The 26,165-nt window shown below is 45.0% G+C and overlaps 2 protein-coding genes across 9 annotated transcripts in view; both read left to right on the top strand.

Moving 5' to 3' along the window:
- The window catches only part of EFHD1 (EF-hand domain family member D1), a 39,453-nt gene extending 26,902 nt beyond the window's left edge, over positions 1 to 12,551 (top strand). Inside the window, exons 3-4 of the mRNA XM_022567983.2 lie at positions 2,767 to 2,901; positions 10,865 to 12,551. Of these exons, the coding sequence (XP_022423691.1) occupies positions 2,767 to 2,901; positions 10,865 to 10,999 (270 nt within the window). The 3' untranslated portion in view covers positions 11,000 to 12,551. The remainder of the gene's footprint in view (positions 1 to 2,766; positions 2,902 to 10,864) is intronic.
- Positions 12,552 to 21,950: 9,399 nt separating this feature from the next.
- Positions 21,951 to 26,165, top strand: part of GIGYF2 (GRB10 interacting GYF protein 2) — a 126,284-nt gene continuing 122,069 nt past the window's right edge. For 4 of the 8 annotated variants that reach the window (XM_089916210.1, XM_089916209.1, XM_089916208.1 and 1 more), the window contains exon 1: positions 21,951 to 22,057. The gene's annotated coding sequence lies outside the window, so the exon portion shown is untranslated. The remainder of the gene's footprint in view (positions 22,058 to 26,165) is intronic. The other 4 variants (XR_002643793.3, XM_022567985.2, XM_022567984.2 and 1 more) reach the window with 1 other exon arrangement.

The raw sequence follows: 26,165 nt of genomic DNA, 5'->3' as shown, positions 1-26,165 counted from the left end.
CAGTATTGTAACAGATTCAATAAAGACATTAAAAATGGTCCACATCAAAAAAATCTTTAAAAAAATTCAATCAAAAAACAATTTCCTTAAATTTATCAGAAGCATTTGACAGCTTGCGTCTGAAACTGCTTTTTAGCTTTGTTGGTTCTCTCTGTTTCTTTGTTTTCTGCCTCTCCTTCCCTCCCCCCTCTTTGCGCAGAGTCACAGCTAGGACACTTTCCAATTCTCTACAACATACCAGTCTTTGTGGACTATAAATAGGAAGACAAACAAGGCTGGGCAGTTGGAGAAATTGTCATTCAGCGGTTGGGGATTGTAATACACTAAATGGGAAAGTCTGGCGTGCTTTAGGGAAGGCTGAACATTTTCAGGTTGAGCTGGATTTTTTTTTTTTCTTCTTTAACTGGCTGGGGCTGGGGGGACCCCTAAGTTAGGACAGAGCTGCTGGCGGTCATCCGCTGAGCTGGCAGAGTAAGAGTGAGCGCACGTAGCCGGGACCCTTGAGGAATACTTTGAGTCCTTCTGTAAACACCAACATTGTCATCTCTGCTGCAGATGTGAGAAAAATGAGTTTCAGAGATGAAGAGACACCCCCTCCCCGTCAGGTCACTTGGACTGCTGCTAGGCTGGGGGCAGTGTTCCATCCTTCCTAAGCTGCCTCCCTGGTATGGAGGGGCTATCTGTTTTGTGTTTACCGTACGGAGCATTGGGGAGGGGGGTGGCTTCTGTAACTAAGTGCTTTAAGGATGGGCAGGGTACTGAGGGATGGATGGGTATTTTACTCCTTCTCTCTGCCCGAGGCTCACGTTTGCAGTGCTGAAGTCTTGGCTGCTTCAGGCTCTTCCATGAGAGCCCGACCACCACCGTCCGCCTGCCCCCTTGTCCCCCATCCTACTCTTGGGGGGGGCCTCACCTCCTTCAGTAGGCTTGATTTCCAAGGCTTCTTTGGAGCCAGTGTTCTGGCTCGGATAGTCTGCAGCAAACTGAGTCTCTGCCGGCCTCTAGTGAGAGAGTTTGAAGCTGCAGGTGGGTGAAAGTGACGTTTCTGTATAGTCAAGCTGACCATGGTGGCCTCCGTGAAGCTGAAAGTCCTGGAACATCTTGCTTCACCGTTTGCTTTGTATTTGGCGATGTCCACAGTGAAGTTAGGACCCCTGAAGCAAGAATTACAAAGAAGGGCTCGCCGGCAAGGCATTTTGGGGTGGTGGTGGTGGAAGCCAAGACTTTCACTTAATGAAACACGCTTCCCTCTAGGGATTAAGAGCGTTGGCAGTAAAAGACACAAGTTGGAATTTGGAAAAAGCGTGCTGAAGTTGTCTTACCTCTCACTGTGCTTTAGCTAGTGTTCTTTCCTCTTGGGGAAGACAGTTTTTAGAGGAGATGGTCATGAAAAAACCCCCTGAAAACTGACATTTCACACATATTTTAGGCACTTGAAAACCTGGAGGAGCCTCTTTCTGGGATGAATTGGAATACATCAATTTTTATTCTTTCTAGATGGAAAAATAGATTATGGAAGTTGGACAGAAGATGTCTGATAGACAAATTCATGAAAATTTTTTAAAGAAGAGAAGTAAAGAGCCATAAAACTTCCTTGGGGGTGATGGAAGGACGTGCAGGTGGGGGCGGGGCGGGGCAGGGACAGCTCTTTCAGGTTGGCCTATTTATTTATTTAAAAATTTATTTTGCAGAGGTCTTAATACAAGTTGGCTTTAAAGACAAATTCATTCAGGTCACATTTTGAATCTGGAGGAAGGGGGTGGATTATTCAATAAATGATGTGGGGATTACTAGCTAACCATTTGGAAGAAAATAAGGTTAATGATAAACTTCACATGACAAATCAGAATAAATTTGAGATTAAATATTTACGCTTTTGAAAAAGTCATAAATGCAGTAGACAGGAACACAGACAATTGCTTCTGTAACCTTGGTGGCAAGGAAGGATTTTCTAAGCATAACGTTGGTGAGAGAAAAGGAAAGCTTGTTAATTTTTGAAAAAATTTTGCTGTAAACAAAATTGAAAGGGAAGTGACAGAGCTAATGTATTTGAAACATGAAGTATTTGGAACAAGGTTCTATAAAGATCTCTTAGAAAACACCAAAAAAGGTAAATAGTCTAATGCCCAAAATGGGACACAAATGGAAATGGTTCAAAACTGTCCGAAATATTGAATTATTTAGTTTTAAAAATAGTACATACAGGTCTACTGGATTTTTTCTTTCATGGCTGTTAACTAGGATGTTGCCAATTTTTTGCTTTTACAGACAATGCTTCTTAAAGTGTTGTGTAAATAGTTCTAAAGGACAGATTCCCAGCAGTGGAATTAATGATTGGTAGGGTGAAAACATTTTATCTTTTGTAAATATTTCCAAAGTGCCCTCCAAAAATTTTGATTCAAGTTACACTCCCATCAACTCGATATAAGGGTGCCCATTCCCCTACATCCTTGTGGAAAAATAGGCAGCTTTGGTTTCTGTCTTTCTTTCTTTCTTTTTTTTAATTTTTGGCACGGGTCACGTGGGATCTTAGCTCCCCGAACAGGGATCGAACCCACGCCCCCCGCAGTAGAAGGGCAGAGTCTTAACCTCTGGACCATCAGGGAATTCCCCATGTTTTCAGCTTTGACAAAATAATTTGTCACACGGACACATATACACCCCCTTTAATAGGCCTGGCTATAATGACCCTAGCTCAGGCCAGAGGGGACTGCTGTGAATCTCTCGGTCATGCTGACTTTGACCCTAATCAACCTTCCCCTGTAGTTCCTGCTAATATTCCACAAGGCCGCAGCGGGGGAACTACAGGAGGACAGTGGGCTGATGGCGCTGGCGAAGCTTTCTGAGATCGATGTTGCCCTGGAGGGCGTCAAAGGTGCCAAGGACTTCTTTGAAGCCAAGGTAGGTGCCTCCTTCCTGTGCGGGGCAATCCCTCCCTCTGCGCACCCTGCCCAGCAGGAGCTCCCAGCCAGCGACCAGCTCATCAACTCCCTCAGGACAAGTGAAACAGCAAGCGCTTAATCGTGTGAGCTTGTAGGGAAATGAGAATGCGTTTGTGTGCCATCTGAAAATTAAAAGCAAAACAGGAAAACTGCCAGACGGCAAATGCATTTGATCCTGGTTTCAGATTCAAACAGGTTTGCTGGTGCAATGCTGCCAGATTGACTCTGAATCCAGACTTTCCTAAAGAATTCCTCCTTACCCCAAACCACAGTTGAGTTACTTGAACAGCTACCTGCATGTTTGCATCTTAGACACCTGTGTGTAAACAAGTGAATAATGGGGCCCAAGGAGGGTGCCTTGGTGGCTTGCCCTGAATCAGAAAAAGTATTTGCATCATTGACAATGGCTCGGAGCTGGGAAGGAATCTCCAGTGCCTGGTCTTGGAACCCTTCTGGGTGCTTCCATTCATTCACGAGTTCATACGGTCATTGAACGTTTACGGAGATTTTACCCCTGCTGGGTGCTGTCGTTTTCCTCTCCGCAGGGCACACCTGCAGAAAGGGTGATCAGGAGAGCCCTCCGAATCCCCCTCCACAGCAGTGGAGTGCAGCGGATAAGGCTACCTGGGTTCAGATTCTGCCTCCTCCACTTACCTGTCACCTGTCTGTGCCTTAGTTTCCTCATCTGTATAATGGGGTTGATAATGGGATTGCCATGAGGATTAAATGCATTCATGTGTATGAAGCGTTTAGCAAGCTCCTGGCTCACCGAGAGCACTCTGTATGTGATATGAGCTGTTGGGACGCCCTTCCACTCCAGGCAGGAGACAGCCAGCCTCTTGTGGAGTTTTGGCTTATTCCAGGAGTTTGCCAAGAGACAAAGTGTCCTTGGTGATACAGCCCAGCCTGCTCAGGCCCCTAAGCAGCACTCTCTCTTCACTTCTCTGTGACGTTGCCTTGGAGACAAGAGTCCATCATCTTTCTGCCAGTATGTAAACTGTGAATTGTGGTGGCCTCCTTATGCCTGAATCCCCTACTGCTGTCACCTGGCAGTTTCAGGGACAGGCGGACCACTCACTGCACCTTCAACACCAGCATCGTATATCCAATCTTGAAAGTGGTTTGGCCCTTCCTTCATGACTTAACATTGGTTCAACTCAGTTCCAGAAATGCCAGGCACCAAATCAAGCTCTGGAGAAACTCGCATTGATAATGATGAGTAGAGAGGAGGGATGGTGGGAAGAGTCCTCTCTATTCATTGACTGAATCACCACTTGCAGATCTCCCGAGATGCCTTGGGCAGGGGCCTGGGATTGAAACCCAAAGTTAACAGGACTCTGTTTTCAGCACACTGCTGTAGCTCGATATGCCGAGCGCTCAAGTCTGTATGGAGTCTCTGGGAATGTCTTATCTGGGCATTCCCAACCTTTTATAATCTGGCTGTGACCCCAGCTCCACCCTTCTTCACCCCTATGCACAGTTCTTCAAGTACTGCCACGTCTTTTCACAACGGGGCCGATACCTGCTGTTTCCTCTGCCTGGAATGTCCCACCCAAATGCTTCTTCCATGAGAACTCTACTCATTCTATCAAACCCACCTAAAAGAGCTGCCTCTTCTTGGCAGCTTTTCCTGACTCTCGGGGCTGAGACTGTCCATGCTCTTCCGGGTGCCTCTATTATGAATGGAAGCAGTATTATAATTTATCTGTTCAAGGCATTCTTGGATGCTCTTGGTAAGAGTATAAATTGACCCAACTTTTTGGAGAGCAGCTTGGGGCCAGCTGTTAACATTTCATATCCTTCACCTCTGGAAATCTGCCTCGAGGATTTTATCCTTCAGAGATACTCATGAAAATGCACCTAGATGTATAGACAAGGACTTTCATACAGTATTGTTATAACAGAGGAAAATTGGAAACAACCAAAACTTCCACTACCGGGTGGTTGAGTCCACTGTGGTACACCCACACATTTGTACACCCTGCAGCTCTCAAGGAATGAGTTGCAGCTGCATTCATGTGTGGACAGATGTCCCGAATGAATTAGGCAAAACAGTATATTTGAAACCCAATTTCATTAAATAGTTAAGTACAACCTGGATAATTATATACTAAAGTATTAGTAATAGTGATGTCAGAGGAACTTATTTTCTATAATTTTGTAAGGTTTTATAATGTGTGTGCATTATTTTTACAACAAGGAGAAAAGATGAAAAGAATAACAATAAAATTTTTTGTGTTTATACGTCTGCCTCCTCACCCACAGATTCAAAGGCAGGTGTGTTATGTTTGTAATTACAGTGCCTGACTAATAATGGCTCTCAGGAAATGTTTGCATGAATGACGAATGGAAGGAATTATTGCCCAGCTTTGGGAGAAGGCCATAAAGGAGCTGACATTTGCTACAGATGTTCAGAGATGAATGGGGATTCACCTTGTAATCAGGGAAGGGAAGGCGTTCCTGGCGTGGAAACAGCAAGAGCAAAGGCTCCAAGGCATGGCGGGGGGGTGGGGGGGGAGTGTCTGGAGGCTGGCCTCTGTCCATACTGGATGCAGTTGGACAGGAGGCTCTGGGCTCCCCTGAGGGCCAGGCCTTCCCCAGACCGCTGATCACCAGAATTATCTGCCAACCAGCTTCCCAGACCTCACCCAACTCTACCTGGGCTCTGCAGGTGGATCCAGTGCATAGCCAGGCTTGGAGGGCAGGGCCTTGATGTGATCAGCGGTGGGCACGATGGGGACAGACTTGCCCCGGGGAAGGCTGGACTCAGGGAGGCCTCCGTAGATGGCTGGAGAAGAATTGCAGGTCCGATGAAGAGCATGACAAAGGGGCTGGGGAGGAGGTAAGGATGAATCCCCAACTCCCTAGAACTCTCAGTATTTATGACCACTTGATTGGAGGTGGAAATTATAATGTCACGAGGTTATTGGAGTTGTGTGGCCGGGGGTTGATGTTTAAAAAAATCAAGACAGGACCCATTCCCGTGAATGTGAATGGTTTATGGAGGAAAAGTGATAAGCTGGGTTTTACTAGGTCCAAGGTGACTTCAGGCAAGGGAAGATCTGCCCCTTCGTCGGAAGGGTACCCTGTTGGTTTTTTTAGCGCCCCTCCTACCCAAGCCTCTTTAGATTTGGGTATTTTTCTTTCTAGTATTTCTCACTACCTGGCATATACTTATTGATTGTCTGCAAACACAGTAAAAAAGAAAGACCTTGTGCCTTTTGTTTGCTAATAGTTTCTGCTCAGGTTCTGTTGGACAGAATTTGGCCACACCCAGCTAAATGGGAGGCTACAAAATGCCTTTTTTTTTTTTCTGGGGATCCACGTGCCCAGTTGTAATTCTGCTACTAAGGAAGATGAGCATACTAGATACTGAGAGTCATGGAATAATCTCTTCCACACTTGTCCACACCTGAACCAACCGCTGGCAAGGGCTGGAGTATCTACCCTGATTGGATTTGCTCCTCGAGCCCAGGGGTGAGGTCAGTCTCCCCTAGACCCTTGGGCCATGTGCCAGGGGAGCATCTCATAGAAAGAAAGAAGGAGGAAATGGATGTTTCATGGACACTCAGCCACACAGACCACGGGAGCTATCTATCTTCGCAAGATACAAGCTGAAACCCGAAAACTAGAGGGAATTGACCAAGGGCAGAACGTAATGGTGACTGGACTGTGGGAAAGGAAGTAACCAGAGATACAAGGAAACCCTGGAGAAAATGCAATTTTGGAGGCCAGGAGCAGTTTCAAGAAGAGATTGAATCAGATGAGGCCAGAGCAGAGGTCTTGGGTCCAGCAAATGGGTCAGTGGAGATTTTTGAGAGATGAGGTTCACTGTGGAGGGCAGATTGTAGCAGGGTAAGAGGTGGGTGGGAACTGGAGGGAAAGAGCCCTGATGGCTGCTTTTCTGTCTAGAAGGCTGGCAGAGGGGCCTGGACAACGTGCGGATGGTAGCTTAGGATCAGGAAAGAACTTCTGAGTTTTGGGGTTTCTTTTTAAAGCCTAGGGAAGATAGATGTTGGTGTGTTTTTATGTCACAGGGAAGTGATCCAGGGAGAAGAAAACATGAAGATAAAAAAAGGAAGGGGTGATTGATGGGACAAGGACTTGGAGATCACGGAATCAAGAGATGAGGCAGACTTTTAATGTGGAGAAGAAGGAGCCCAAGTAAAGTAATTGCAAAGGGCCCCCAACCCTCCTCTGACCTGGCCAGGAATGGGCAGGTGGGGTGACTGACAAACGCGTGAGTGCTGCTGCTGATTGGCCAGACCCTCTGCTGAGCGCTTCAGATTCATGTTTTACCTGATGCTCACACAATCACTCTGGAGGTAGGTGTTACTGACCCACTTTGCAGATGAGGAAATTGAAGCTTAGACAGTGGTTTGTTGATAAATGTTAAGCAAATGGCTGTCTGGACAAACTGTATATATATATATGCCCAAGTTTATTATAAATATATTTTGCAGATGTAAAAGATATGCAGCACACAATTTGCAAATAATAAAATATATACTATTTTAATTGTAGATTCCATATAGCCTATTGATTCTTTTTAAAAAATAAATTTATTTATTTTATTTATTTTTGGCTGCTTTGGTTCTTCGTTGCTGTGCGCTGCTCTCTCTAGTTGCGGCGAGCGGGGGCTAGTTCCCTGATAAGGGATCTAACCTGTGCCCCCTGCAGTGGAAGTGCGGAGGAGTCCTAACCACTGGACAGAGCAGGAATCCCCCTTTGCTGGACCCTTGCATCTGTAGGCAGCCTATGATTGCAACTGACAAAAGAATGTAGTTCCGGGGACTTCCCTGGCAGTCCAGTGGTTAAGACTCTGTGCTTCCAATGCAGGGACAACAGGCTCGATCCCTGGTTGGGGAACTAGCACATCCCACATGCTGTGTGGTGCAGCCAAAAAAAAAAAAAAAATGTAATTCCAACATGAATGTTGGTTGGTATTTTGTTTAAAATTAATTTCTAAGAAAAAAGTGAAAAGACATATATCAGAACTTCATTCAGTCATCAATGACGTGAGCAACATCTTCGCTGAATTTGATAATAGTTTTCAAATATTGGAAGAACATTCTCTCCATCTTGGAGCTATTCACAATGTAAAGGCTACAAACACTACACATGTTTAAGTTTAAACTTAAAAACATTTTTAACATTTTTCCATCACTTTCTTAAGAAAAGATTGTCTAGACAGTCAATGAAACAATAATCAAAACGCTTGTTTGTAGCATAGTTGTTCCAAGATGTAAATACTCCCACTGGGGTTGCTTTCAAGCTACCAACAGGATGCTGTTGAACGCAGAGTTGGGAAGATTCAACGTAGCATGTCATCATATAGGATTTCCACCTTAGAGGTATAACAGACATAGGTAACCTCAAGAACACAAATAATAGTAAAATGTAGTAAAATAATCAGGAAGTGATGACTTTTAAGTATGTATTACTTTTGTTTGTAATATAATTTATTTAATTGTGAAAGTATATAAATCTAATTTTTAACAGCAGCTATATATATTTTTTTTTAGCGGCTATATTTTTTAAGATTTTTTGGTTATAAACTTTTTTTTTTGGCTGCGTTGGGTCTTTCATTGCTGTGCGCGGGCTGTCTCTCATTGCGGTGAGCCGGGGCTACTCTTGGTTGCGGTGCGCGGGGTTCTCACTGCGGTGGCTTCTCTTGTTGCGGAGCACGGGCTCTAGGCGCGCGGGCTTCAGTAGTTGTGGCACACGGGCTCAGTAGTTGTGGCTCACGGGCTCCAGAGTGCAGGCTCAGTAATTGTGGTGCATGGGCTCAGTTGCTTCACAGCATGTGGGATCTTCCCAGACCAGGGTTCAAACCCGTGCCACCCCTGCATTGGCAGGCGGATTCTTAACCACTGTGCCACCAGGGAAGTCCCTTAAGATTTTTTTGATATGGACGATTTTTAAAGTCTTTACTGAATTTGTTACAATATTTCTTCTGTTTGTTATGTTTTGGTGTTTTGGCTGTGAGGCATGTGGGATCTTAGCTCCCCAACCAGGGATCAAACCCGCACCCACTGCATTGGAAGCCAAAGTCTTAACCACTGGACCACCGGGGAAGTCCCTAACAATGGCTATATTTAGCAACCAGTTCATAAAATTCCTGAAAATCAAACAACTGGCTTGCAAGCAGGCACCAGCCAGTACACCTCTGAGCCTAGAGATGTTCAGTGAAGCGCCCAGGGTCTCACTTCCAGAAGCACAGGGAAAGGGGGAAGGATAAAATGGGTGGGAGAGGAGTCCAGAGTGGACGGACTGCGTTCGTCTGTGTTTTCTAAATGAGGGAGGAGGTGGGCTGCTGAGAGTGGCAGGATCCTTAAAGGCTGTGGCTGATCTTCGGATGACCGCTGTGGGGAAAGAGATGGGAGGAGGAGGGCTTTACTGAAGGCCCAGCCCAAACTGGAAATCCTCACCTCCCAGTGGGTCCAGACACCATCCTTGTGAGACTTCTAAGAAAAACACGTTCTCAGCCTGCAAGCAGGAACAAAGTCCTTGGTCCAAGGGCAGCACTTGGCAGACTGGGAGGGGAGAGGTGAAGTGTGTCAGGCAGAAGTTCATGTCCTAAAAAAAAGAAGTGCAGGTCCTGGGAATTGGAGGTACTGTGACAGTTGTGTTGCAAAGATTGGTCAGGCATCCTTTTCGGGTTAGAAAGTAAACTAGGGCAAGGCCAACACACTAGAGAATGGGAGTGTGAACCCTGGTTGTAGGGTTCTATGGATGCTTGGGGAGGCTGGGTAGATAGTAAACCCCAACGTGGACTTCTCGCCAGAGTCAAGGAAGAGCAGTCTCTGTTGAAATTTTTGATGACATCAAAATTTAAATATTTGTATGACCCGAGATACCTTGAAGTTAAAAGACAAACAAAAGACTAGAGGAAAGTAACTGAAGAAAAATATATAATGGGGGACTAAACCTAAATTATGTAAAGAATTGCAAATTAAAGGAAAAAAAAACCCAACTGAATAGAAAAACGGGCAGAGCATACAAATGGGTAATTCACCAAAGAGGAAATAAAAGAAGGTGCCAATTTTTTTGCCTATCAGATTGGCAAACAGGAAAATGGTTAATGATAAGCGTTGGTAAGGTTGGGAAATGAGCGCTTGCATTCCGTGATGGTGGGGTGCAAACTGGAGCAGCTGTTTGGAGAGCAGTTTAGCAGTCTTTATTAAAAATAATGTACATGCCCAACATGTTTGCAAATTCTACCAAATTGATGAGACACACAGAGAGGGGAAAAAAAAAAGAATCAGTCCTAGAATAGAGGATAAAGATGGATTTATCTGATACTGTATTATTGAAGATGGATTCATATCCCATTCACAACGCCAACAAAAAACATTCAGTATTTGGAAGTAAATTTAGAAGGATTGATTCGGAGAAAGCTGAAAATTTAGTTGGTAACATTAAAAAAACCCAAAACAACCAGTACTGAATGAAAACTGAGTCATTCAGGGAAAACTGTTCATTATAAAGATATCCCTTTGCCGCAGGCAGATTGATGCAATCCTATTCGAGATGCCTGCAGGAAGCTCATTTGGTTTTTGTTTTCCCCTAGAACTAAAGAATATTATTGTGAAATTAAAGGTGGAAAGTAGAAGTGGGCAATAGGCGTGGATGTTAGGGGTATCCTGAAAAAGAAGCTGAGGTGGAAAAGCCAACCCCAGCAGATAGGAAGGGGCATGTGTAACACAGCAGCAAATAAAGTGACGGTGTCCTCGCTGTTAGAAAGCAAACACTGGAAGACCAAGGGGAGGGAGTGTTGGGCGGGGGTCAGGCCCCCAACAGGACCAGGATCCCAGGTCACGTGGCTGGAGACAAGCGAATTCTGTCTGATGGGCTGCTCCGTCTGCAGGTTTCTCTTTCCTCTCTCACTCTGTTGGTCTGTCCTCGCTGTTTCTCTGCAGGTCCAAGCCTTGAACTCTGCCAGTAAGTTTGAAGCGGAGATAAAAGCAGAGCAAGATGAACGGAAGCAGGCGGAAGAGAAGAGGAGGCTCCGCCAGGCAGCCTTCCGGGAACTCAAGGCCGCTTTCAGTACATAGTTGGGCTGACCTTGACCTCTGGCCACAGCTGTGCCTCACAGATGCCCCGGGGAGACCTGGCCGGGCATCCTCACCCCAGCTGACCCTTTGCCCCAACAAGCCTTCACAACCACCACCCAGCGCAAACTCCTTAACCTCATAGGGGTGGCAGGGGGCGGCTCTCATCCCCATTTGGGAGCCCCTCCCAGAGGTTCCAGCTGCTCCCCACAAGTCCCTCTCCTGCTTGCCTTCCTCTGCCCTTCTCTGTAGCCGGAATGTGCCTCTACTTGGCAACCTTTACTTTTTCCTTGTCTCTTTCCCACTCCACAGAGTGGCCTGCTGTGTTAATTTGTACAGATACTTCTTTCTTTGGTGGTCCTCAGAGGAGATGGTCCCTGGAGGCCTATGATGCTAATGTTGCCCATTTTCTTGGGTAACCCTTTTTCTGTGCCTCTTCCCGTCATGCCCCTCTCTCCTTTGTTTCTCATCCAACTTCCCTGTTCTCATTCTTAGCCTGATCCTGCCGGGTGCTTTTGCACCTTCTGTCCTCTGATGATGGTGAGGTTTAAGGCAGGCCAGGCTGGACCACTCCCTAACCCCTCTCCAATAGGGGGCACGGCATGCTGCTGAGATGACACAAAATAGTGAAAGGATAGGAGATTCTGTTCCTTCCCATCGCCTTTCTCCTGTCCTCTTAGCATCCCCCCATATCTATCCTTTTCATTACGCTTCCCACTTCAGCCTTTTTTTTCCTACCCCTAAATACTGTGCTACTTAACTGTAAGAATGAAAGAATGATTATAAGTAATATTAATGAGTAGAAGAATTCCTGTTAACTCTGACTTTATGCAAATTATATTACAGTAGACCCCTGACAGTCCCAAGTGACAAATCCAGAGCCTTTCCAAATCCCAAAAGTCATGACCATCCTCACCATCTAGCTGGTTTCCAACCTCTGCTCTAAGGTGCTGAGGTGAAGCTGTTCTTCAGCATAATTTTTTATATGTTATGAGTTCTTGGGATTGCTCACAAATATCAGGGGGTTTTTGTATTTTATAAAAGAATTTCTAACATCATATTTATTTCTTCTCTTTTTTACCTGCTGTCTCTACAAAAAAGAAAACATCTGCATTTTTACCTTACGGCTGTTCTTTTTAAATAAACAGTGCAAATGGACTTTGCCATCACATCAATGTGCTTCTAGTCTTCTGTGAATTGGAGGGGAGAGAAGGGTGTTTTCTGTGGGGGCCACATCCAGCCTAGGCTCCTGTTTCACACCAAGTCCCCGAAGCAGAGTTAGAAGTGGTGCTTAGAGGTTTGGCTTTCACTCCGGGGCATTCTGAGTACTGAGGTTGCCTGTCAGCTACCCTTCCCCTTCCCATCACTGAGGATTCTTTCAGCTGCAGGTAAAATCTGCAGCTTAATTTCTCTTGCTTCCTGGATCCCTTGAAACTCTGATGAGGACCAATGACCCTTCCCTCCCATGTATAATTCCAGGGTATTTAGGGGACCTAGGTAAAGACCCCTGGCCTAAAAGAACACCCTTAGCTCCCCAGGGAGAATAATTTCTGTTTCTGCACAAACCCAAGACCTACAATTCTCAGGCATCCTTCTTCCATGTAGGGTCACCCCAACCTCCCCACCAGAGGAAGTGGATATGAAAAAGGCATGGAGAGGCTCTTGCCATATAATCCAGCAGTCGTGCTTCTTGGTATTTATCCAAATGAGCTGAGATACTTTGTCCGCACAAAAACCTGCACACGAATGTTGATAGCAGCTTTATTCATAGTTCAAAACTTAGAAGCAACCAAGGTATTCTTCAACAGGTGAATGGATAAACAAACTGTGGTCGATCCATACAGTGGAATATTAACTCAGTGATGAAAAGAAATATTATTCACTGTTGAAAAGAAATGAGCTATCAAGTCACAAAATGACATGGAGGAAACTTAAGTGCATATCGCTAAGTGAAAGAAGCCAATCTGGAAAGGTTGCGTTGTATATGATTCCAACTATATGAAATTCTCGAAAAGGCAAAACTGTGAAGGGAGTGAAAAGATTAGGGTTATCAGGGGTTAGGGCAGGGAGGGAGGGATGAATAGGGGATTTTTAGAGCAGTGAAACATTCCGTATGATGCTATAATGGTCATTATACATTTGTCAAAATCCATATAGAATGTATAACACAAAGAGTGGACCCTAATGGTACTATGGACTTCAGTTAATAATAATGTGTCAATATGAGCACACCGGTTGTAACAAAAGTACCACATTAATGCAAGATATTAATAATAGGCGAAACTGGAGGGGGAGGGAGGAGAGGCATATATGAAACTCTGAACTTTCTGCTGAGTTTTTCTATAACCTAAAACTGCTCCAAAAAATAAAATCTATTAATTAAAAAAAAAAAAGAAAAGAAAAAAGAAGGAAAGAAGGAATGGAGACAGCAGTATAATTACTTCAAATGTCCATTTCCCTCTGTGGACAACTAGAGCCATGTAAGAGCTAAAACCTCTTGATTGCAAATGGTAGAAAATGTAACATAAAAGAACTTAAGGGAAAAAAACGGACAAATACTGGGTTATGGAACTACAAAGACCAGAGGCAGCACTTCTTTGCCCCCTCTTGGTCATGAAGTCCTATAGATCGTGTTCCCTTCATGCTTCTTACCCACAGTTGCCATCCTCCATCTCCATGGCCATGGCCTTCATTGGTTCTTTCCTGGGTCTCTACAGTGGCCTCCGAACTGGTTTCCCTGCCATCATTTGGCCCTGACTGTCCAAAGTGCCGTTAGAATAACCTTAATAAACTGCGGACCGTTGCTAACATCTCTCCTTCAGTTTTTGGTTCCCCACCTTCAGGATCTGGGCCCCGCTCACCGCCTGCTGCTTCATCTCTTGCCCTTCCCCCTCCCTTCCAAATGGTACACTCCCGGAATATGCAATACCTAGCAGTTCCTAGAAAGTGCCACTCCTCCAGACTTTTGCACATGCTGTTCCCTGTGCCTGGCACTCCCTTCCTTCCCCTGGCAAACTATTTCTCATTGTTTGTGACTCAGCTAAGAGATTATCCTCAGGAAGCTTTCTTAATGCTTGCAGCCTAGGTGCCCCTTCTCGGGGGTCCCATTTCACCTTGAGTTTTTCTCTATTGTAATCCTTATGACATTATGCAGTATCCTTCTCTTTTCTTCTCTTCCCCCTTCTTTGGACTACGGACTCTTTGAGGGACAGAAACTGCCCTACTGCTGTAGGCCTAGTACGCTGCCTCGCATGTGACGAACTCCCACCGCACGTGCATGTTTGTTTCACAAGGACGTACCAAGTTTGCTGGAGCAGACAGAGCTGGGCAAGGGAAGACCACTGCCACTGACTCAGGGACCTTCTAAGCACCTAACATGGGAGCCTAGCCTGAGAGGACAGCTTGCGCGGACATCTGTCTCACCGGAGAGGCGATGAGTCTGCTCCCCAAATGCCCCCCTTTGACTGAGAGATAGGGAACACCAACAGACAAATCAGTTGTGCCTCTGCCCTGGAGACTGTGTGATGTAATAGGACTTGCAATCAGATACTAGGCTAGTGACGTAGCCTCACTGAGCCTCCGTTTCCTCTTCTGTAAAGAGGTGATTGTCTACCTGGCAGATTCCATCCCTGGCATATATTTAGTGCTCAGGACATACGGGTCCCCTCTCTGTCTTCTACCTTGCACGGCTACAATTCTGTCTCCTTCTGAGCCCTGGGTCTTTAAAGCCACATGCGAGGGACTCCAGGCCAGGGTGGCCCAGAAATGCTCAGTCCTGGCTGCTGCCTTAGCCCCAAGCCCAGATGCCCACTCACCTAGCTCCTCTGTTTTTTTGAGTCTCCTTTCCCAACCAGCCTGGAGAGATTTCTGCCAATCTGCCTGTTCACCTGCCACGCCCCTGCAGCTGACACTTGCTGAGCCCTCCTGGCCTGATCATGTGACCTGACACCTGTGGCCTTGTCCCTGCTCAGATTTCTCCTCGATGACCCTGCTTGTACACCAGGCCAGATTCTGGCCACATCCCTACCCACCAGCCTGACTGGTTGCGGGGGAGGCCAACTGGTTCTAGGGGGCCAACTTACAATTCTACAACTTAGGGAGGCACTGAAGATGGGACCTTATCGGGGCTCAGTTTCCCTGCTCCCTTCCTCTCCTTTCCAAAACCAATCGCTTTTGGCACTCTACCACGTGGTATTGGTGGGAGTGTACATTGCTGTTGTCCTTTGGAAGGGCAATCTGGTAGACTGTTAAAATTTTAAATTGTATTTGTATTAGTCATTTATTTCTGCTTTAACAAATCATCCCATAACTTAGTGGCTTAAAACAATAATTAACATTTATTATCTCACACAGTTTCTGTGGGTCAGGAATTCAGAAGTGGTTTCGCTGGGTTCTAGCTCAGGGTCTCTCATGAGAAGTCAAAACGCCAATTGGGGCCGCTGCCATCTAAAAGCTTGACTGGGGCTGGAAGATTTCATCCACCACTCATGTGGTTCACAAGTTGGTGTTGCCTGTTGGCCAGAAGCCTCGGTTACTTGCCACGTGGACCTCTCCACTGGACTGCTAGAGTGTCCTCACAGCATAGCAGTTGGTTTCCCTCAAAGCAAGTGATACAAGAAAGGGGTAAGCTGCAATGTCTTTTAAGACCAAGTTTCAGAAATCACGGTCTATTGGGACGTCCCTGGTGGTCCATTGGTTAAGACTCTGCACTCCCAATGCAGGGGGCCTGGGTTCGATCCCTGGTCGGGGAACTAAGATCCTACATACTGCAGCTAGAGAAGTCAGCACGCTGTGACGAAGAGCCTGTGCAGCCAAAATAAATAAATAAATAAATAAATAAAGCACGCTCCGTCATTTCCATAATATCCTACTGGTTACACAGGTCAGCCCGGCTGGTCAGAATTATTGGGAGCCACCGTGGAGGCTGGCTACTACAGAATCAGTCAGTGTTCTTAATTACAAGTAACAGAATCTAAGCGGACTGATTTCAGCAGAAGGAGAATTGATTGAAAAGGCAAGGAGGAACTTGCAGAATCACTAGCGGGGTTGGGGGACCAGGCTAAGAAAACAGGCAGGAGGCCAGGTGGCTGGGCACTACAGCCGAAAAGGAAAGCACGCCATGGGAACAAGCCAGGCCTGGTGCCCCTGCCCTGGCTGATAAGAACTTTGGGGTGTCCTGCTTCTTCAGGTGCTTACTCCAGGTTCAGAGTCTAGGCTGAGCCCAGTCACACGCCCATGTGTTGGAGATGGGAAGGGTTAGGATCTGGACCATTTGTCTTCTGTAAGGGGAGGTGAGCTCTGTCTCCCACCAAGATGCTTATTTCCCCCAAACATGGGAACATACTTCAGATGCAGAACAGTTGTGAAAGAATGGCGGATGTCTGCTGCAGAGATACTCATGAGCTTTGACCCAGGGATTTTTACCTCTGGGAACTTATCCTATAGGTAAATAGAAACATGAACAAGGGTATATTTAAAGGGATACTTGTTATTGCATTGTTTGCTTTCGCAAAAATAATGGAAACAATCAGGATGTCTATCAGCAGGGGGTCAGTTAAGTGCATTATGATACATCCATGTAAATAATCACTGCTAGGCAGCCAATGAAAAGTATGTGGAGGGCCCCATGACGTATGCTTGGAAAAAGGCCAGGAGCAGAGCAGCATGCACAGTACTGCTCAGGTGTTTTGTTTTGTTTTACATGAGAGATATAAAGCCATGTCTCTGCGCATGTCAACTAAGCTGCATGAGGTCAGTGGCCAAGTAGATTTTGGGTCAAACTGCTTGTATCCTCAGCTCTTGGTGGTGCTAAGAACTAAGAAGTGCATCATGCTTGTTATTTATACAACATTTTGGAGAAAGCCATACAAGAAACTGTCACCAGAGGGTTACTTGAAAGGGGAGAGAACCTAAGGATCCTGGGTAGGTCTGGGGGGGATTTAAATTTTTTCCTTTATATGTTTTTGAACTCTAAAAAAATTTCAAACTGTAAACATGCACTGCTTCACCATTGTAAAGCAATTATACTCCAATAAAGATGTTAAAAAGATAAAACAAACAAACAGAAAAACATGCACTGCTTTACTACTGCAACTGTTAATAACAGTTACTAAAAAAGAGAGGGGACTCTCTGACCAGAAAGAAAGTGAGAAGAGCAGTTGAACATGCATGTGGAAACTCTTTAGGACAGTGAAAGTATGAAATCCTAAATATGCAAGACTCAGGAGAAAACGAATAACATTTTGGGACACATCGTGGGGCATTCACCTGTATTCCAAGATAGTTTTTATGATTTAATTTTCTTGGTATACATCTGGAGGTTGGAAATTAAAAAAAAAATTAAAATATGCAAGTATTTTTATAATAAAAATGTTTTCAAACACAAAAATGGATCTGTTTCCATAGTTATCATCTGAGCAGCTTTTCCTTGATGTTTGCTGTGCTCTCTGGCTCGCTCTCTTCCCACACTCTCTTCCTTGTGTTTTCTCTTTGCTTTTCAGCTGTGTACCCAACACTATTATTTTGGGTACCAATCTGAGCGGTACTGCCCTCTCCACTGATGAATCCATCCACCTTTTTTATCCACTTTCAAATTTCTGCGTCCTCCCTTCTTCATCACCTACTCTTTCCTAATCTTCTGTTCTCCCTGCTCCATAGACACCTCTGGTCCCCAGCCCCAGACTCCTTGATAACTGCAGATTTGGCATTGCCAATCAATCTCTTCCTCTCTCTGTTCTGAGACTGGTTCCTGCTTCTACCCGGTCCTACCTGTAACTTCTCTCTGTCCACCAGCTACACCTTTTCTTCCCAAGAGCCTGCCTTAACTCCATACTTTTCCTCTCTGCAGTTGCTGGTAATCACTGCAGTTGCAGTGATTCCCCAGGATTTCAAAAATCTCCTCTCTACGGGTGACTCTCAGATATTTAGCTCTGACCCCCTCTAATCTCCTTCATTTCAAACTGCCGCTTTAAATTTTTGGATGATTGTATTAGTTTTCTAGGTCTGCTGTAACAAAGTACCGCCAGCGGGGTGGCTTAACAGACATTCATTGTCTCACAGTTCTGGATGATAGAAGCCCAAGATCAAGGTGTTGGCCAGGTTGGTTCCTTCAGAGGGCTGTGAGGAAGAATCTGTTCTATGCCTCTCTCCCAGCCACTGGTGGTTTGCTGGCAATCTTTGGTGTTCCTTGGGGTGTAGAAATATCACCTGGTTTCCTATCTTCATCTTCACATGGAGTTCTCTCCCTATGCATGCATGTCTGTGTATAAGTATACTCTTTTTATAAGGACATCTGTCATATTGAATTTTGGCCCACCCTAATGACTTCATTTTAGCTTAACTACCTCAAAACCCTATCTACAAATAAGGTCACATCCTGGGGTACATTCTGAGGTTAGCAGGCCAGCATATCTTATGGGGGGACACAATTCAATCTATAACGATGATGTTCCAGTCACTATTGCTGTGTAACAAATTATCCCAATATTTAGTGGCTTAAAACAACTATTTTATTATACTTATGGATTTGGTGGATCAGGAATTCAGACAAGGCACAGTGAGGATGCTTGTCTCTGCTTCATGATGTCTTTGGGCTTGGATGCCTGGGTGTGACTCGACAGCTGGGGCTGGCATCATCTGGTGGCAATTTTCACTCAAGTGTATGACTGTTGATGCTGGGACTTTAGTTGGGGCTATTGATGGGGCCAGTTACTTGGGCCTCTCCTTGTTGTTTGCGTTTCCTTGCAGGATGGCACCCTCAGGGCATTTGGACTTAACCATACATCAGCTCTTGCTTCCAAAGAGGCTGTGAGCAAACAAGCTCTATAGCCTTTATGGTCTAGCATTGGAGTCATCTCATTTCACTTCCACCACGGTCTATTGGTTATAAGGGCTTGAGGGGAGGGGAATTAGGCTACCTCTAGAGAGGGTAGTGGCAAGGTTCTATAGGAGTATGTTGAACAGATGTTGTTGAATGGATGTTGTTGTATTTTCTTTAGAAAAATACATCTGTCACAGTCGATCAACCGGTGTTCCTTACAAATTAAATTTATTTTGAGCTAAACTCTTACTCCTCCCTCCCCCTAATGATCTATTATTTTCAACTTCTCTGCTTCTATCAATGTTACAATAAAGCTGAAACTTTGTTATTATCCCTGACTAGGGCAGGCAGAGTCTACTGCTGTAATTTTACAACTACTATTTGATGAAACATAGGAGAGTCAGAGTGAATAAAAGAAGAAAAGCGCCCTTCCTGAAGAGTAGGTAATCAAGAATTTATTTGATTTTATAGGTATTTTTTGAGTATCTACTGTGTACCTGGACAATGCCAGCTGCTGAGGATGCAAAGTTGAATAATGCAGTATGTGTAATGGTTAAAAGCACGGGATTCCGTTAGCTTTTATCATCACCATCATCATCATGCCTTAAATTTGTTTCCTGCTCTCTGAAAGCTTATACTTTAGGGCTAAAATTATGGCTAAGGCACTCTGGAAAATGGTTTGGCACTTTCTGACAAAGTTAAACAAACATTTGCCACGTAACCATCCATTTCATTCCTAGGTATTTACCCAAGTGAAATAAAAACCTTTGTTCACACAAATACCAGCATGTGAACATAGCAGCTTTATTCATAATCTCCCCAAATGGAAACAATCCAAATGTTCGTCAACTGGGGAGTGGATGAACAAATATAGTGCATACATACAAGGAAATACTACTCAGCAATAAAAAAGAAGAAAGTACTGAAACATGCAACAGTGTGGCTGAATCTCAAACGTATGATGCTAAGTGAAAGCAGCCAGTCTCAAAAGGCTATATGCTCTATGGTTTTATCTATATGACATCATGAAGCAAAACTATAAGGAGAGAAAACAGAACAATGTTTTCAGGGGCTGGAAGTAGGTGTTAGGGCTGACTACAAAGGATCATTGGGGGAACTTTTGTGGGCAATAGGACTATTCTGTACCTTGATTTTAGTAGTAGTTATACACACCTGTATAAATGTGTCAAAAGTTGCAAAGCTGCATACTAAAAATACTAAATTTACTATAGGTAAATTATACCATATATACAATTTTGTATATGTATATTTTATACATATATAAAATTACCAGCACAGGTGGCATAGCATCAGAGATGTGGCCTGATAAGCCACATCAATAACACATGATTTAGGCTTTTAAAGATGAGCGGGAGTCATGCAGGTTGGTGAGAAATGGCGTAAGTGTTGGGAATGGCATCATGACAAGAGGGAACAGCATGTGCAAAGGCTAAAACAAATTAGCATATTTGAGGACCTTCATACATGGGCATATCCGGAGCATTAAATTAAGGGGACAGAGGAAGGGGAGGGGAGCAATGTGGGTGATTCTAGAGTTCAGCAGAATGGGACTGTGAAGGATCTGTTCAAGATTCTGTGTTTATAACAAGCTTCCAAGTGAGGCTGATACTGCTGGTCCGTTGATCACTTTGAGCAGCAAGAGACAGCATAAAGGTCAAGGGAGAACGTATTTCTGAAAGTAGGGAGTGGTCAATCACAATGAAGACGGGAAAACACTAAGTCAAGATGAGGACTGAAAAATTCCAGTTATCTACCTGTAGGTTGATGTGTCCTTAGAGCAAGCAATTGGTGGATGGGTCAGTATAGAAGCCACATTAGAATGGTCGATGATTGCTTGCCCGGTGTGGGAATCAGGAAAGTGCTTATATACACCTCTTTTGTGCTGTTTGGCTTTGAAAGGGAACAGAGAGGTAGGGAGGTTGTTGGAGGGGGAATTGGAGTTTTTAACATTAACTTTTAAGATGAAAGACATTTGAGTATTTTTAAAAGATAATGGGAAGGATCCCATAAATAAGAGAGAGGTTGGAGGCACAAGGAAAGAACGGGATGACCTGAGAAGAGTAGAGCTGCCAGATGTACCAAATAAAAATACAGGGTACCCGGACTTCCCTGGTGGCGCAGTGGTTAAGAATCCGCCTGCCAATGTAGGGGACACAGGTTCGAGGCCTGGTCCAGGCAGATCCCACATGCCGCGGAGCAGCTAAGCCCGTGCGCCACAACTACTGAGCACACGTGCCACAACTACTGAAGCCCAGGCGCCTAGAGCCTGTGCTCCACAAGAGAAGCTACCACAGTGAGAAGCCCACGCACCGCAACGAAGAGTAGCCCCTGCTCGCCACAACCAGAGAAAGCCCGCGCGCAGCAACAAAGACCAAACGCAGCCAAAAATAAAGTTAAATAAATAAATAAATTTATATAGAAAAAAAATACAGGGCGCTCAGTTAAATTTGAATTTCAGGAAAACGATGAATAATCTTGTAGTGTAAGTTATGTCCCTGATATCGCTGGTGGCCTGTATTTCATTTGGCAACCCCCAATTGGGAGATTTTTAGGTCAAAGAATTATAGTCCCGGATGCACTAGGACGGAGCTGGAGCTCTAAAGTCCTCCCCTGCTGTCACATTCCAAGAATCTAGAATGAATTCTCAGTTCTTCCGGAACCGTTAACAAGCAGACAAACTGCTTTGAACCTCAGCTTTTGTCACTTCCCTATTTTCTCTAGGATGGCAAACGGGCAGGAAAATGCTGGATGAAAACCTGTGTAAAAGTTCTGGTGTGGAAAATCAGCTCCTAAATGATGCAGAGCTTTTTGAACTGCCAATGGGCTCTGGATTGGGCGCAGAGGACGGTGAGTCACACGGCGCTTGGCCCAGCTCCAGCTCTGGACACCAACTCTACTCAACTCAAGGGCAGGCAGGGAGCGCCGGCCAAAGGACCCGTAGGCGCTTGCGCCCTGCCGCGGCCCCGCCCTCCTCCAGCCTGACATCCGGGGCTCGGGCAGGGGCGTGCCCGGGAAAGAAGGGAGGGAGGCTGCGGAAAGGAAGGATGTCGTGGGAGGCTGGAGAAGCTGGGAGGGAGGGGAGGCGGGGCGAGGGCAGAGCAGGGGGCGTGGCGGAATGAGCACGCTGTCACGTGACGTGCGTGGGGACGTGTCGGCCATCTTGTGTTGTTGAGGCTGAGGACTGACTTGGGTTCTGAGAGACTCCCTGTCCCGGACCGCAGGTAACCAGTGACTCGGTCTCGCTCCCCAGCCCGGCTCCGCTCCGCGCCCCGGCTCCGCCGTTCCGCCTGGGTCTCCCGGGCCTGCCGCCCGCGCTCGCGTCCCCGCCGCTCTGGCCTGACCCGGCCCAGCCGCATGGACACCCCCAGGCCGCCCGGCAGTCGCCGCGGCCGGCTCGGGCGTCAGGCGAAGGGACAGTTCAGGTGCGGGGTCGGAGTGACTCCCCGGCCGGGGGCAAGCCGGGCCCGGGCGCGTCTCGGCTGCCGAACTGGAGAGCCCCTTCTTCCGGGGCCCGTTGGCATCGCGGTGGGAGCCGAGGAAGGGAAGAGGGTGGTGGGATGGCTAGTGTCAGGCCGGCTTGCTTAGGGCCAGAGGGCTCGCCTTCTGCTACCTGGTCCTCGGGGCCAGCCACCCGCCCAGCCTCGGGGTGCCCGGGGTAACAGCTGCTGCGGCCAGACAGCTGTTCCTGCCCGCGCTCCTCCCCACACCTGGCCTCTGGGAGATGCGCCCTTGCCTTCCTCGCCGAGCATCTGCACTGGGGAGATTCCTTCCGTGGCGAGAGGACTGGGTCTGGACCAGGCCTGAAGCCAGGTGGATCCATGATCGGAACCTGGGACAGAGGTTGGGAAGGTAGAACCCGTGGCAGCTTTGGGACCCGAACATTGACATAAGGTTGAAATGGGCATTAGCCTTAAGTGACAGTAGTTCCCCACGAAGCACTCAGAATATTTCAGTTTTGTGGCTGAAACATAAACCAAGCGACCAGAGAAGGGGGGTGTCAAGAAAGCAGGTTGTGTGACTGTGTTTGGGAAGCAGTCACGCATTTATCTAGCACTGTTGCATTTATCTAGCACTGTTGTTTTTGTTTAAATTTTTTCTTTCCCTGAAAGAGCACTTAAGCACACCTAATTTCTCTGTAAGAAAGGTGAGTATTTCAGTTTAACTTGCAAGAAATTGAGGAAGGGGCCAGAACCTGTGAGCAGATTCTTATCCAGTGTTGTATACCTTGGATTATACTTAGTCAATGTTAAATACCTTGGATTATAGGCAGTTTTGATTCCCAGTTTGTATGCATGGAAGATAATCTTTCCTTACATATTATTTCCTTTTTAGAATCTAGTGATTTTCTAGATTAAAAAAAAATTGTCATCCTTTCTGAACATTAACTTTCATCTTTCTAATATTTGCAGCTCTGGCCTTTCAGAGTTTGTCTGTTTTGGTTAGAACATAAAGCGTTGTCTTATTTGTTGGTGTTTTTATGTGTTTTAACTAGTGTAGCAGCTTTCAGAGTGCTCAAATTGGAATATGTACTTTCCTGTTACATCAAATGTTACCTCAGTAGAAGACACTAGAAAAAAAAAGTAAAAGTGGTATGTATCTGGAAAAATGTCACACAGTCTTTTTGACATTTACTTCTGGGGAATACAATGGTGATGGTGGTGATTCACTAGAAAAGAAAGGACTTGGAACCTTTTCTATACCGGACAAAGCATTTTTGGATTTTGAGACTGAAGAGGGAAAAGGGACTATATGCTTCCATTCATTTATTCTTTCATTTGTGCATTTGTTTGAAGAATATCGAGATCCTACTACACTGGTGGGTGCTGGGAGCAAAACAGACCAAAAATTCCTGTTTCCATGAAGCTCATTCCTAGACAGATAAATACATACTTAGGTAAGATATATAGTGTAGTGATAAGTGATGTGGGAAAAAAATGAGACAGGGTAATAGGTTAATAGGGAGCTGGGGGAGGGGTTAATTTTAGGTGGAGTGCCCTGGGAACGCCACAGGGAGAAGCTAATATTTGAGGGAAGACCTGACCCAGGTAAAGGATCTATTCCTGTGGCTCTCTGGAGGAGGAATGCTCCAGGCTAGGGAAGGGAGGGCAAAGACCCTGAGGCAGAAACTGAAGTGGGAGCAGATCATGTGTGGCTGGGAAGAGTATGGAGGCTAAGCCTAGCCAGAGAGGCATGATCACTAGGGAACCTAGTAGGAAGTGTGTACCCAGCTCACTGGTTCTAAGATGAGTGAGTGGGGTTATTCAGTTGCCCTGGAGTCTTTTTCCACACCTCTTTCCTCCAACATGACAGCCTTCCCCTCCCCCAATTTGGAAAATTCAGGATGCTCATATAAAGTATTTCAGGAAATTGTCATGAAATAGCTTTCTCAAAAGTAAAAGTTTTTAAATGAGATTGATGATAAAAGGATTTTTCAAAAGAAATTGCTTTCTAGGAAGAGGATCTTTGAATTACTTCAGAATATTTGAAAATGTGGGGAAATGAATTTCCTTTGAAATTTAGACACAGGTCATTAAGGAATATAACCTGGAAGAAGTGTATTAACTCACGTTGTTTTTAATGGTAAAGAATTCCTCTTAATGATTTCTGTGTTGTCCAGCCTCGTTTTAAGTTCCTCAGGGACTGTTCAACTAACTTGTTTGTATATCTTTTATAGCATTTTACACGTGTAGAACTTTCTGTGCTGAGTTTTTTATTCCTCAGCTTTGACCTTTCAGACTAGTTCTTCGATTAATTTTATACTAGTAGACTTTTTCTTGGAAAAAAATTTTTTATGATTTTCTTTCAGCTTATCTCCATATTCTTATTACTGAGCTTTCATAAATGTCCTCTTTCATTTTAATTCATCTGAGGAATTTAATATTTTGGCTTTGAAATGCTTTTGTTGGTGAGTTGCATATATGAAAAAGAATTTGTCTTGGCTTGCCTGAAAATCATGAGAAGTTAGGAATTGCGACTTCAGGGTGTGAGTGGAGCTCCTTGGCCAAGAGGAGGCATAGTGATGCTAGTGAGGAGATAGTGCTTTAATGAATTGCATTTCTCTCTCTTGTTCCTTTGGTGAGTTTTTGAAATCACAGTTCCAAATTATAATGTCTTTGATGTCATATCAGCTCATTTGTTCTCATGACTCTGCGTTTTAGTATTCTATATGTCTTTATTTTTGTTGACCTTCACACTGGAAGATGACACTATTGATAGTGATTGCTATCTGGGAGAACCATTTTGGGTGACCAGATTATTACTGTCCTGTTTATCCTTGCCCTTCTAAAGGATCTTTGATTTGTGCCATTTTTTAAGACTGACTTCATTTGCCATTCTCTGTTAGCCCCTGACGACTAAATTTTCAGTACTGTATTATTCTATTTCTTATAGATTTTAGTGGGACCACTCTCATTAGGTTGAATCTACAGCCTATGTTGGTGTTAATCCAGGTATATTAGAGGCAAGTTCAATGTCTGTTTTCTTCAGCAGTTCTAATAGACTTAACATTATTTGGTGATTGTTGTAAAACTCTGAACCCAAGTATTTTTTTTCATCCTTAACCCCCACTAGGATTTTATGGTGATTAAGTCCTAATATTTCCATTCATTTTTAATGCCCTGAAGAATTGCATGTCTTTAAAAATATAAGTAGATTTTTATTCCACAGACAAGTACTTATAGTTAGACTCCTAATATTTCTTGACCAGGATAGCATTTTATCATTTTTTATGCTCTCAGATAACTGAGAAATATATTAATTATATAGGAATACAGAATGATACCTTTGTTGGATTGCCCATAATTTTATTTGAGGTTGGGGAGAAGAGGGGAGAGGTTTGAAAAACAAAAGGATATTCTCTTTTTTTAAAATAAATTTATTTATTTTATTTATTTATTTTTGGCTGAGTTGGGTCTTCGTTGCTGCGCGCAGGCTTCTCATTGTGGTGGCTTTGGCTTCTCTTGTTGCGGAGCACGGGCTCTAGGCGCGCGGGCTCTAGGCACGTGGGCTTCAGTGTTTGTGGCACGCAGGCTTGGTAGTTGTGGCTCACGGTCTCTAGAGTGCAGGCTTAGTAGTTGTGGTGCACGGGCTTAGTTGCTCCGCGGCATGTGGGATCTTCCCGGACCAGGGATCCAACCCGTGTCCCCTGCATTGGCAGGCGGATTCGCAACCGCTGCACCACCAGGGAAGCCCCAAGAATATTCTCTTAAGTGGCCAAAATTAATTTTATAAAAATAGTTTCAAAGTATGATACGCTTCCTTACCTCAAGTAATTAAGGAACACAATTTTATATTTTCTTGGTAACTACAGAGTTTCATTGAAATTGAACT

Source organism: Delphinapterus leucas, chromosome 8 (genome assembly GCF_059928025.1).
Source record: "Delphinapterus leucas isolate spDelLeu-1000000601 "Yukka" chromosome 8, BTC_Dleu_Yukka2, whole genome shotgun sequence".
Taxonomy (NCBI): domain Eukaryota; kingdom Metazoa; phylum Chordata; class Mammalia; order Artiodactyla; family Monodontidae; genus Delphinapterus; species Delphinapterus leucas.
The sequence above is the reverse complement of the archived record's forward strand: the minus strand, read 5'-3'. Positions and strand labels throughout refer to the sequence as shown.